The sequence below is a fragment of the Anabrus simplex genome, chromosome 11, assembly GCF_040414725.1.
Source record: "Anabrus simplex isolate iqAnaSimp1 chromosome 11, ASM4041472v1, whole genome shotgun sequence".
Taxonomy (NCBI): domain Eukaryota; kingdom Metazoa; phylum Arthropoda; class Insecta; order Orthoptera; family Tettigoniidae; genus Anabrus; species Anabrus simplex.
The window spans coordinates 109,426,955-109,440,108 of NC_090275.1; the positions used below are offsets into that span (position 1 = coordinate 109,426,955).

At 41.0% G+C, this 13,154-nt stretch overlaps 1 protein-coding gene across 1 annotated transcript in view; it reads left to right on the forward strand.

Moving 5' to 3' along the window:
• Window positions 1-13,154, forward strand: part of LOC136883324 (uncharacterized) — a 52,554-nt gene that overhangs the window by 18,743 nt on the left and 20,657 nt on the right. The window contains exon 2 of the mRNA XM_067155559.2: window positions 8,565-8,653. Within this exon, the coding sequence (XP_067011660.1) occupies window positions 8,594-8,653 (60 nt within the window). The 5' untranslated portion in view covers window positions 8,565-8,593. The remainder of the gene's footprint in view (window positions 1-8,564; window positions 8,654-13,154) is intronic.

The window sequence follows — 13,154 nt, forward strand, 5'->3', positions numbered from 1 at the left end:
GAATGAGGAGATAAAGGCTAAGTTAGGAATGAACTCGATGGATGAAGCTGCATTCATAAACCGGCTTCGGAGGTGGGGTTATGTGAGGCGAATGGAGGAGGATAGGTTACCTAGGAGAATAATGGACTCTGTTATGGGGGTAAGAGTAGTAATGGAGACCAAGACGACGATGGTTAAACTCAGTTTGTGACGATTTAAGATAAGATGTATAGAACTAAATGAGGTCAAAGCACTAGTTGCAAATAGAGGATTGTAGCGACTTTTAGCAAATTCACAGAGGCTTGCAGACTGAGCGCTGAAAGGCATAACAGTCCTTAATGACAATGTATGTAGACTTACTTATTAGAACGTGATCACTATCTATTCACAATGAACCGGGCGAGTTGGCCGTGCGCGTAGAGGCGCGCGGCTGTGAGCTTGCATCCGGGAGATAGTAGGTTCGAATCCCACTATCTGCAGCCCTGAAGATGGTTTTCGGTGGTTTCCCATTTTCACACCAGGCAAATGCTGGGGCTGTACCTTAATTAAGGCCACGGCCGCTTCCTTCCAACTTCTAGGCCTTTCGTATCCCATCGTCGCCATAAGACCTATCTGTGTCGGTGCGACGTAAAGCCCCTAGCAAAAAAGAAAAATTCACAATGACAGCTAAACTCCAATTGAGAGCGCGAGTCAGCACAGCGCCATCTTATAACAGAGTATGCGTATGACGTCACATATTTAGCACACTTTGAAGCGCTATTTCATGAAAACGTTCCAGATTGTCATTTTTTTTTTGGCAACTGGTAGCGTCCTCTTTTATCTGTCAATTGAGACTTCAAACATAATCGAAAGTGAAATACTCTCGGTGAAATACGCGTTCTACTCAAACACTAACAGTGTCTTTCCACGTAGCCGTTGTCGAGGAACGTAAGTCTACGTTAAAACAGAGGAGGTCCGACACTGCCAAAAATGAAGATATCATCCAAATAAAGACAAGGGACACGAAGGGCGTGAAAATGAAAGTCTTTAGGCCTTACAAACTTGATATCTTCGGGGCCAGAAAAGAAGGGAGGTCGGAGAGGATAGATGAAAGTGAGGAGCCTGGCACAAGTAAGTCTAATCAATGCCAGACTCAGCTAGGGAAACCGTGGTCGCCAACCCAAGCTACCAAGTTGAGAGCCCCCTTTTAGTCGCCTCTTAACCCGCCAATGCACGGGTTGGGTCTGTGAGACCCATGCGCTGGTATTTCCAACATTTTCTGATAGACGGTGATAGCTGCATACTTCCGGCTTCTGCTACCTTCCTTTTATCACCCGTGTAGTATTCCTGCAGACGAACATGGAAGTGATTGCTTTAGTACGTGAGCAGTGGTAAGTTAAAGTGCTCTGTGGGCCTGTGAGACCCAAACCCGTGCAGTCGTGTAAGTTTTTTTTTTATATCATAAGCATTTTAGTCTTTCCATATTAACCGTGTACATAAAGAAGATTATAGGGTGATTATTACTTAGCGTCTTGTCCAAATTCGTGGTTTAGCTAGCCTGGCTGTCTTTCACCTTAGTCCCTTGGGTTTTAAGTACAGAGGTGAGACTTAAAATGGGTTGACCTAGGCTAATGAGTTCGTTTCTTCGTAGGTCTAAGAAAAAGGAGTGTTATGATGTCAGCAATCCACGTGATATGGAACGAGTTGCCGCATTATTGGAGGAACCATTATCAGATGGTGAAATTTACTGTGGTTTTCCTCTCGTCGATGCACAACGACGATAAAACTGAGGAAAGTATAGAAGGAAAGAGGAAGCCAGTAAGAGTCACATTCTATAATTCAGGTAAGGGTGGTGTAGACTGTGTAGACGAAAGGACGGCTCGAAACACTATAAGTTGGAGAATAGTCATCTTCTATGCGTTGCTGAATATTACAGGCTTTAACGAATATTTAATACTAGCTGATGTACCCGTGCTTCGCTACGGGATTCTCAGAAAGACTGACTTTGTGGTTTTACTAACATGAAATCAACATAGGTCATTACAAAAACGTAAGTATGAATGTAGCGATTAAAAGCAATGCTATCATATAAAATACTTGATCAAATGGAAAGCCGCACGTTTTATCACATTTAACGAACAGTGCTGCGGTTAGATTGCGGTGCCAATCTAATAGTCCAAAGTTCCAGAGCTGGGATGACCAGGTCGCAGTTTGTCATGAACACTCATCTGCCGTTATTCCGCTAAATATGCACACTGTTCATTCCAATCAGTGTCTCAGAGTAGGGATTGAATGGCCCGAATGCTATGATCCTGTGTGTTACGTACCAGTAGTATCAGAAAATTTATAAACCAGGGCAATGGCATGCTAAAGAAGAAAGTTATCTAACTCCCCAGCTACTTGCCATCAATATTCAGACAGGCTGTTACACTCTGTACGACTGGGCGAGTTGACCGTGTGGTTAGCGGTGCGCAGCTGTGAGCTTGCATCCGAGAGATAGTGGATTCGAACCCCATTGTCGGCAGCGCTGAAGATGGTATTCCGTGGTTTCCCACTTTCACACCAGTCAAATGCTGGGCCTGTACCTTAATTAAGGCCTAAGGCACTCCTAGCCCTTTCCTATCCCATCGTCGCCATAAGACCTACCTATGTCAGTGCAACGTAAATCAAATAAAAATACTCTGTACGCAGCAGTAAATCTATCTACCGGAGATGAGGGGCAACAGGAGACACAAAGCACATCACGAAAAACAATGGTCAATGTAATGTTATTGTTGATCAATGTTATGAGCTTTCTATATTGTAGGCCTTCAGATTTAGTTTTCTTTCGACTCTGTGATTTGTAAAATATTTTATTCCATAAACTGTAGTTACTTATTCTCCAACTTTACATACCGATTTTCATTAAATACTGTTTACCCATTTTCTCGTTACTCGGCGCTGATATGGACTTAGTAACAAAAATCCAAATTCATGAATATCTTTGTGATCATAGCCAGTACGGTAACAATGTATAAGACATGAATAATAGGAAATTTAATACTATATAACTTAAGTTATGTAGCATTCATCGATTACACCTCAAATAAGAAATATTTGAGAATTACATTTTAGGCTTTCCCCTAAACTACCATTTCACTCAGCGTGAATAAAATAATTTACAGCCTAGACTATAGCGACTTATTTCCCGACTTTGCATACCGATTTTCATCAAAATAGGACTACTAATAACAACAATATTTGAGAATTAAATTTTAGGCCTTCCCCTAAACTACCATTTTTCTCAGCGTGAATACAATTATTGATAGCCTAGATTGTAGCAACTTATTCCCTAACTTTGCATACCCATTTTCTTTAAAATATGACCACTAATAACATAAATAGTTGAGAATTCAATTTTAGGCCTTCCCCTAAACTACCATTTCACTCAGCGTGAGCAAAATGATTTATAGCCTAGATTGTAGAGGCTCATGCCCCGACTTCACATACCGATTTTCATTAAATTCTCTTCAACCGTTTTCTTGTGATGCGTGTACATACATACAGACAGACAGACAGACAGACAGACAGACAGACAGACAGACAGACAGACAGACAGACAGACAGACAGACAGACAGACAGACAGACAGACAGACAGACAGACAGACAGACAGACAGACAGACAGACAGACAGACAGACAGACAGACAGACAGAAATTACGGAAAAGTAAGAAGTGCATTTTCTTGTTACTATGGACATGACCGATACAGAAATACCATTCTTTTCAAATTCTGAGCAATGTACAGACAAAACTCTTATTTTATATATATAGATTCAGAGCCAACAACACTAACTCTCCGGACGCAAGGAACAGAATAATTTTTCTTGAAGAGACTCTTGTTTCTTCTAACTGAAGAACAAATAAGAGAAAGAGCTGTCTCAAGATACTGTATCTTCTTAAGAGCATTCGCGATACTGCAAGAAGGATATCTGGCTTGACGGCAGAAGCAGGGAGTGAAAATACAGAAAATAAAAGAGGACGTCGTGCATACTGTACAGGCAGCAAATACCCGCTACTCGTGCTGTTTGTGCAGAAAGTAAATGTATCTTGAACCCTCCGTATTTGTGTGCAGTGAATGTAAAGCTAAAATTTGAATGTTCCAGTGAACATTCTGGATCGTGAAGATTAGGTTATGACGACTTCATAAATTTTGACTTGATAAGTTCTGAATTTTGTGATCAAATAAAATATTGTGTGTAAATTTGCAGTGGTTAGAGAATTGCTTTGTAAAATCTTAAGTAAGTGTTAATCATCAAAGGATTTGTGACGGCAATGTGTTTATGATGTTATCGGAATAGGAGGGAATGAATACTGAAAATAAAAATATATTAGCATACTATAAAAAAGAAATATGATGATGGGTCTGTGAGACCCAACCCGTTTACTCATGTAACTTTTTGTGACCCGTGCACTGGCGGGTTAAGACAGGCAGGGATACCGTGGGAGATATTCTACCACCCCTACCCACAGGGGGCGGGGGGAACACAGTCTCGCTTATAATTCTTGTACGTAGCGTAAGTAAGAACACTTGTTGGCGCCGGTCTGCTCTCTGCTACTCCAGGTATCGTTATAACCAAAGACTTTAATATTACTTATCTAGACTCACAGAGCGCGCTGATACCATGAGGAATACTGAACACATTCGCTCATCGCCATGTTGTGGGCACTTCAGCTTTCAATGCATAGTCAGAACGTGTTAATGTTTCCAGTTCCCTGCGTGCTGTCATACTGAATCGTGTCCATTAGTGGATCTGTTGTAGTATTATACATGGAGAGATAACATATTGCCAAATGTTTTCACTCAATAAGTGAGAGCTTTATCAGTAGTTAAACTGATGGGCAATATCAATTGGAGAGTTAAATTAGGCCTTGCGTGTGGAGTGGAAAATTATTCAAGGATGGTGAACCCGTGTGCAGTTTATAATTGTACAAATCGCTACCAGAAGAAATCTGCTCTGTCTTCTTGTAAGTGAGTGGAAAGTAAACTGTTATGAAATGGTTTTTACGTTCTATAATCGTGAATTAAGCAGGTTACACGCTGGTCGATTCAGTAAACGTATGTGCTTCTTATTCTTGGCCTTTTTCCAATTTATTGAGGGATCATTTTTGAGAAATATACAGCTATTCTCAAAAAATTGCATATTTTTCTTAAAGACCGTGTACCGGTAGTAATAATTGAAAAAACATAGGCCTAGAGTGCGGAAAATGTCTTTTTTCTTATTTGCTTTACGTCGCACCGACACAGATATGTCTTACGGCGACGATGGGATAGTAAAGACCTAGGAATTGGGATGAAGTGGCCGTCGCCTTAATTAAGGTACAGCCCCGGCATTTGCCTGGTGCGAAAATGGGAAACCACGGGAAACCATCTTCAGGGCTGCCGACAGTAGGGCTCGAACCCACTATCTCCCGATTACTGGATACTGGCCGCACTTAAACGACTGCAGCTATCGAGCTCAGACTAGCAATCATTATCTGAAAAGTTCTTTATAGTCTTGATTTATCTTTTTTCACATCTATTTTATGATAAAAGTATAGTTATATATGCTATTCCGAATATATTTTCTAGGACCAAGTCTATGAAATGCTTATTACAAGCCTGGTATATGATGCTGTTTCGGTTTTCGGGGACTGTTCTCTTAATTTAATTTAATTGGTCAATAACAGTGCAAAATATGTCCAGTTTATGTGTGCACGGTAGTTGGTGTAGGCTGTGTCTTTTGGAAATGGCTGTTTCTCTGGGGTCTTAATGAGGCGTTGTCGGGCATTTACCGAGAATCAGTGTGAAAGGACACACAGACCTTCACACGTCACGGTCCATTTTTACCACTTCAGACATCGGATTAGATCACTATGTACAAGTTACGCCTGGCATTTGATTTAAAATTAGCAATGCAGCGTTGGTTTGCGAACTGACGAGAATATCCATACGGATCTTCTGTTTCCTATTGCGACCCCTTTTAAGAATATTTTCGATGCATCTAATTAACATTCGTTCTTACCGCGTTATCTTGTGCCATAGAAATAATAATAACATCGACAGATGTTTTCATGCGTGTATTAATGTAAGTTAATGCATGTATTCCGTACTACGATCTCCTCGGCGATCTCAGGAGTGCCCTCAACATGGCGGTACGCGCATGAACAGTCACATGCTACTGCGCAGCCGGCGGGGCGGGGCCTTGGTTATAACAACATTTTGCTGTGATCATAAACATGCCAAAGGCACCATCCTTTCTTACTTTTAGAAATAAAAATTCATCTGACTTGGACCGATACAAGCAAATCCATAAACGATTTTCCACCTGAAGATGGAACACAGTCTCCGAAACGCGTTGTAAAAAAATGAAATGCGTATGGTTTTTAGTGCCGGGAGTGTCTGAGGACAAGTTCGTTTCGCCAGATGCAGGTGTTTTGATTTCACACCCGTAGGCGACTTGCGCGTCGTGATGAGGATGAAATGATGATGAAGATGACACAGACACCCAGCCCCCGTGCCAGCGGAATTAACCAATTATGGTTAAATTTCCCGACGCTGGCCGGAATCGAACACGGGACCCCAGTGACCAAAGGTCAGAACGCTAAACATTTAGCCATGGAGCCGGACGAAACGCGTTCTGAATTATTAACACAACTTCCAAATGACCGGGAACAGTCATGTTAGTAACAGTTGTTCCAGAGTACGTCATGCGCCACACATTCAGTATTCACCAATCACTTTAACCAATCACCATCGACTATCACTGAAATATTATCGAAAAACATCATCGCATCTGATAGGGAACTATTTGGAAATTTTCGAAACCGACTCAAAATTCTTTCCGATTTCTAAAAACCAAACCAAACCAAACCCCCTGGCACTACAGCCCTTGAAGGGCCTTGGACAACCAAGCGACCGCTGCTCAGCCCTAAGGCCTGCAGATTACGAGGTGTCGTGTAGTCAACACGACGAATCCTCTCGGCCGTTATTCTTGGCTTTCTAGACCGGGGCCGCTATCTCACCGTCAGATAGCTCCTCATTTCTGTCAATCTGTGCTCAGAAAGCAAGCAAGCCAGCGCTTAACCATCTGAACAACTCAGCACAGAAAAATATGAGAGTTTTTTTGATTCACGTAGGCTGAGTGGACCTCGAACCAGCCCTCAGGTCCAGGTAAAAATCCCTGACCTGGCCGGGAATCAAACCCGGGGCCTCCGGGTAAGAGGCAGGCACGCTACCCCTACACCACGGGGCCGGCTTCCGATTTCGAACCTATAAGAAAAAAACAAACCAAAACTCACTGTGGAACAGCCCGGAAGGGCCATAGCCTACCAAGCGATCGCTGCTCAGCTCAAAGTCCTGCAGGTGTCGAGTGGTCAGTACGACGAATCCTCTCGGCCGTTATTCTTGGCTTTCTAGACCGGGGCCGCTATCTCACCGTCAGATAACTCCTCAATTCTAATCACGTGGGCTGAGTGGACCTCGAACCTGCCCTCAGATCCAGTTAAACAACCCTCATCTGGCCAGATATCAAACCAGGGCCTCCGGGTAAGAGGCAAACACGCTACCCCTAAACTAATGTGTAGTATTTACAACGAATTGAATAAATCAAACATGCGGAAATTACATGTACAAATATATTTGAGGACCACATTGGTATGAAAGATGAATTAATATTACGTAAAATTCCCGTGTAATAATCACAGTGTTACTGTTTTCGGAGACGCCGAGGTGCCAAAATATTGTTCCATAGGATTTCTTTTACATGCTGTTAAATCTACCGGCATTGACTGACATATTTGAGCACTTTCAAATACCACCGGACTGAGCCACGGTCGAACCTGCCAATCTGTGCTCAGAAAGCAAGCAAGCCAGCGCTTAACCATCTGAAGAACTCAGCACAGAAAAATATGAGAGTTTTTTTGATTCCTTCTTTCTTTCTTAATCCGTTTTGGTTTTTCACTCGGACTCAGCCAAGGATCGCAACTCTATCGCCTCAAGGGCAGTGTTCTGGAGGGTGACGCAATGGGTCGGGGATATAACTGCGACGGAGGACCAGTATCTCGCCGGGTGGCCCAGCCTGTTATGCTGAACAGTGCCCTTGTGTGTGTGGGAGGAGGCGGGGGAGATTGGAAGGGATAGGCAAGGAAGAGAAGGAAGGAAACCTCCATGGCCTTAAGTTAGGTACCATCCCGGCATTTGTCTGGAGGAGGATGGCTGAGGTGGGAATCGAACCCACCTCTACTCAGTTGACCTCCCGAGGCTGAGTGGACCCCGTTCCAGCATTCGTGCCACTTTCCAAATTTCTTAGGAGAGCCGAGAATCGAATCCGGGCCTCCGTGAGTGGCAGCTAATCACACTAACCACTACACCGCAGAGGCGGACATTAATTTGTTAATATTGTTTATTAACAATGTCATTCAGTTAATGGTCATATGAAATACAACTTGTGAAATTATCGACAAGATGAAACACACTCTTATATTGCCCTTGACAAATATTCTTAAATGATTCTCCTGTATAAATTATGAAATTATGAAATTCCAGGTGAAAACCTTACAACCAATATAATGTGCGTCATTTACAGGAGCTGCTGTAAGCTTGACACGACGCAACATGAGCAGACTGGTGTACCTGGTGTTGGTGTCAGTGTGCGTGCTGCTATCAGTAACAATAGTAAGTACAAATAAGCTCAATGACATCTTAGAGAGATAATTTGGAGTTTTATAAAATTATTTCTATATCCTTAAATATCTTGGTAATAACTTTGTATAAATGTGTATGCGATCATGTGTATACAGAGTTTATTATTATTATTATTATTATTATTATTATTATTATTATTATTATTATTATTATTATTATTATTATTTACACAATTGTTCCCCTCAAGGAGAGCGATGAACTCGAATACATAATGTCATTTCGCTCCTCCGTCGATTTTTTCCCAGGTTGTTGTGATATTCTTGACTCGTATTTTACATTTGTTATTTTATTTCGGCACTCGGTACGGTCCTCAAGATTCGTTATATAATAATAATAATTCTGAACCTCATTTAGACATTCCGTACTGCTTTTACACTTTGTTACAGCGGGCGAGTTGGCCGTGCGGTTAGGGACGCGCAGCTGTGAGCTTGCATCCGGGACATAGTGGATTGTAGCCCCGCTGAAGATGGTTTTCTGTGGTTTCCCATTTTACACCACCTTAATTAAGGCCACAGTCACTTCCTTTCCACTCCAAGGCCTATCCTATCCCACAGGCGCCTTAAGACCTATCTGTGTCGGTGCGAAGTAAAGCAACTAGCAAAGAAACAAAAACCCTCTTTGTTACGATGTTGAACAGTTTCTTTGCTGTTATGAAGTCGTCCATTCTGTAAATGTGTGTGTAAAACTTTGCTCGGAGTTTTCTGATTTCGTCCGTAATGGTGTTATCTTTTCATAGAGGGCGTTCTGCGGTCACTTCATCCAGATGTCATTTGTCTTGACTGCCCCATAAAACTTCCGAAGGATTTTTCATTCCTGTTTTTCTATGTCCTTAATTTTAGAATGACCGTCGATCACTATTGTTTCGGCTGCATAAGTTGCTTCTGGAAGAATTACTGTTTTATAGTGTCGTAATTTTGCATCTTTCGAAATGCTTTTCTTGTTGCACTGAGCCCACGTTAGCTTGTAGCCCTTCTGTAACTTGGTGATTCTTTGTTCATTGGTGATCCGGTTCAGTCCTGAGGACTGCATATTTTCACCAAGCAATTTAAAATGCCTTACTTGTGCGATTTTACCCGTATTGTGTGATTAAAATTCGCCTTATTATTATTATTATTATTATTATTATTATTATTATTATTATTATTATTATTATTATTTAATTTTTCTGTCCAGAGTTTTTTTAACCTCAGACTGGGCGAGGGATCCCACCTCTACCGCCTCAAGGGCAGTGTCTTGGAACGTGAGACATTTGGTCGTGTATACAACTGGGGAGCAGTACCAGTACCTCGCCCAGGTGGCCCCATCTGCCTTGTTGGGACAGTGAAAGATTGGAAGGGATAGACAAGGAAGAGGGAAGGAAGCGGCCGTGGCCTTAAATTAGGTACCATCCCGGCATTTGGTGGAGAAGAAGTGGGAAACCACGGAAAACCACTTCGAGGATGGCTGTAGTGGGAATCCCCCTCTTACCAGAGTTGACTTCCCGTGGCTGAGTGGATCCCGTTCCAGTCCTCGCACAACTTTTTAAATTTTGTGGTAGAGCCGGAAATCGAACCCAGAGTTGTCAGCCAATCACACTAACCACTATACCACACAGGCGGACATGCCTTATTGGTACGTGGTTTAATTTAGGAGATAAAATAGTGGGGAATTTTTTTGGTGCCGTGTGGTTATTCTGATTGGTCTTCTTTCGCGATGTGTGTTTCTATTGTCTCCGTTATATACAGAATGTCCGGAAATTAAGTATCGTTTTTGTAGAAATGACGTAATTCTTAATGTTCATAATGATACTGGTTTATCGCATGTTAGATTCAACTTAAGCACCATTAATATCGCGACACACCTCCCATCTGTCGACGTTCTGAAACATTCGCGGTGTTATGGCTGCAGCAGCTTGTCGAATTCCGTCTCGGAGCTCCGCCAATGTGGTAATGTGTTGATGGATGAAACGATCCTTGGAAAAAGAAGAAGTCCATTGGTGTGAGGTCAGGCGAATGTGGTTGCCCATGCGCCGAAACACGTAATTAAAATACGTGCGAATATCTAGGGCACAGTGGCATTATGAAACCAGACCGTCTTCACATGCTCATCCTGGACAAGCTGCGGTAACAGAAACTCTTGAAGCTTGTCCAGGAACATTACCACATTAATGGTACTTTTTGGCGAAAAAGAACGGGCCGTAAGTTTCCAATGGATGTCCTAATGGTTGCAATTCTGTTATAAGAAGTTGATGAATGACCTTGTCACGGCTTGTGAGCTTGAACTTGTTCACCACCAGATTGTTTTGTGTGTAGGGCGAGTTTTATGGAATTTCACCATAAGGCGACCTTTGTAACCTCCTGTCTGGCACACGTAACATCATGCACGTTCAGGTATCTGTAACAACAGGACACATACTGAGCTTTAGTCACGGAATCAGTACTCCGATTCCAGCAGGAACTACGACGTTTACATCTACAATACACTTACAATGCACTGACATACAAATATTTAGTAGTGGTAGTAGTATTTATTCACTCATTACTTGTTTACACATTTACAGGACTCTGTTTCTTATATACATAAACGCTTCTAATTACATTAATTCTTGAAAAATAAATCTTGTAACTTTACTTGTGCATATATTACAGTAGTAGGTGAAAACTTGTGTGTGGGAATGTTGATTATCTAGATATAAATATATTTCAAAATGATACCTGAAGTACGAGTATGGGTATGATCAACAGCACATGATGGAGCATCGAATAGAAACTGAGATATGATGGCGTGATATTTTCATTTAGTTATTTCTTCAATAACACTTTTATTATCCATGACGAAGGCTTCAAGACGCTTCAAACTTATTTTCTGGGTAAATGAAGTAGTTTGTAAAGAACCCAAAAATACATTAAAGAACTTTGGACTGAAGGACAGGAAATTGGGTTTTGCTATGCTAAGTTTGCGTTTGTATAACATACAATGGTGTTACATCTTACTGCATGTTGGATATTCATATTTAATGTTCTCAATTGTATTTTTGTTTTTGTTAGTATATATGTACGCATATTTCAAGGGCATGGAGCTGCTTTTCATTAAATATATTTCCTGCAGAATATAATTGACTACTTGGGTATAATCTTTCTTTCTGGTGCATTATCCGTAATATAAGGTTCTGAACAATCTGTATTTTATTGATTAAATTTTTGTATGCTTCTCGCCATGCCAATATTCCGTAGCTAAGAATAGAGTGAAATAAAGCGTAACAAACCTCTCTTAACAATTACATACTGCATATGTATGGTAAACTGTGAACAAAATAAATAGATCTTCTGACTTTCTTTTTTAAATCGATAATGTGACTTTTCCATATATGTTCACATCAATTAATAATCCTAAACACTTAACGTTACTTGCTTTAACAAATCTTGTAGAACTTACAATTAAATTTGCAGTTAATGTTGTGTACAGTTAATTTATTAAAATCGTTCCTTGTATCTATCATTAAAAAGTAAGTAAATTTTGGCTTCTTAATATTTAAAACCTATTCTTTATTATCTAACCATGCTTTAACTTTAAGCAGTGCTCGAGTTGCTCTCTATCTGACAAGATTCCAGCTATCACCTTCAACATAAATGACTGTATCATCTGCATATGTTACGATATGTGTGTGTTCGTCATTCGTTATTGTTTTCTCTACATCATTAATAAATAGAGTAAGCAATAATGGACCTGATACCGTGCCTTGTGGGACACCCTTCATCGGTGTGATTAGAAATCTATTAATTTTGACATACTGTACTTGATCTGTCAAGTAACTTTCATATTACCGTTTGTACAAATTCGATACTTAATTTCTGGACACGTTGTGCAATAATTTTCTATTATTTTATGTGTGTAATGTTTTAAGATCTGTGTCGATGACTGTGAAGCGGTGGGCGCTGTCATATATGAATTGAGAGAAGGATGAGTGTCTGTTGTGTCAAATTGCTCTTTTGTGTTCTTTGTACTTGGTGTTAGCCTTACACCTTTTTGTTTACATTGTTATCCAAGGTTTTTCAACCTCAGCCTTTCCTCCGTCGAGATATTCGATTGTTCAGATGGTTATTTCTTTGGATTATCTCTCAATCTCTCAACTTTCTTCCTTAAGATGGCCCTCGTGGTCTTATATCATTTACCGGCGCGTCTTTGTGCACCTCCTTCAGCTAGCGGGGATGTGTGAGCAATTTGTGGGTCAATCTCTCCGGTTTCTTTCACTTCAGATATCCATGAAAGGTTAAAGTTCGTTTTTTCATAATTGTGGCGATATTTTTGACTCTTACATACAGTTCCTTGCTTGACCTCAGGTGAAAGACAAAACCTTCGGATATTTTCTCAGCACCCAAAACTTTTCTGAGGAACTCCCTTTACCTCAAGCGAATTATCTTCCATTTTTGCTAGTGTCTCAGTTCTTATTCTTATTATCGTATTTTAAATTAAGCCCGCCTTGTGGCCATGG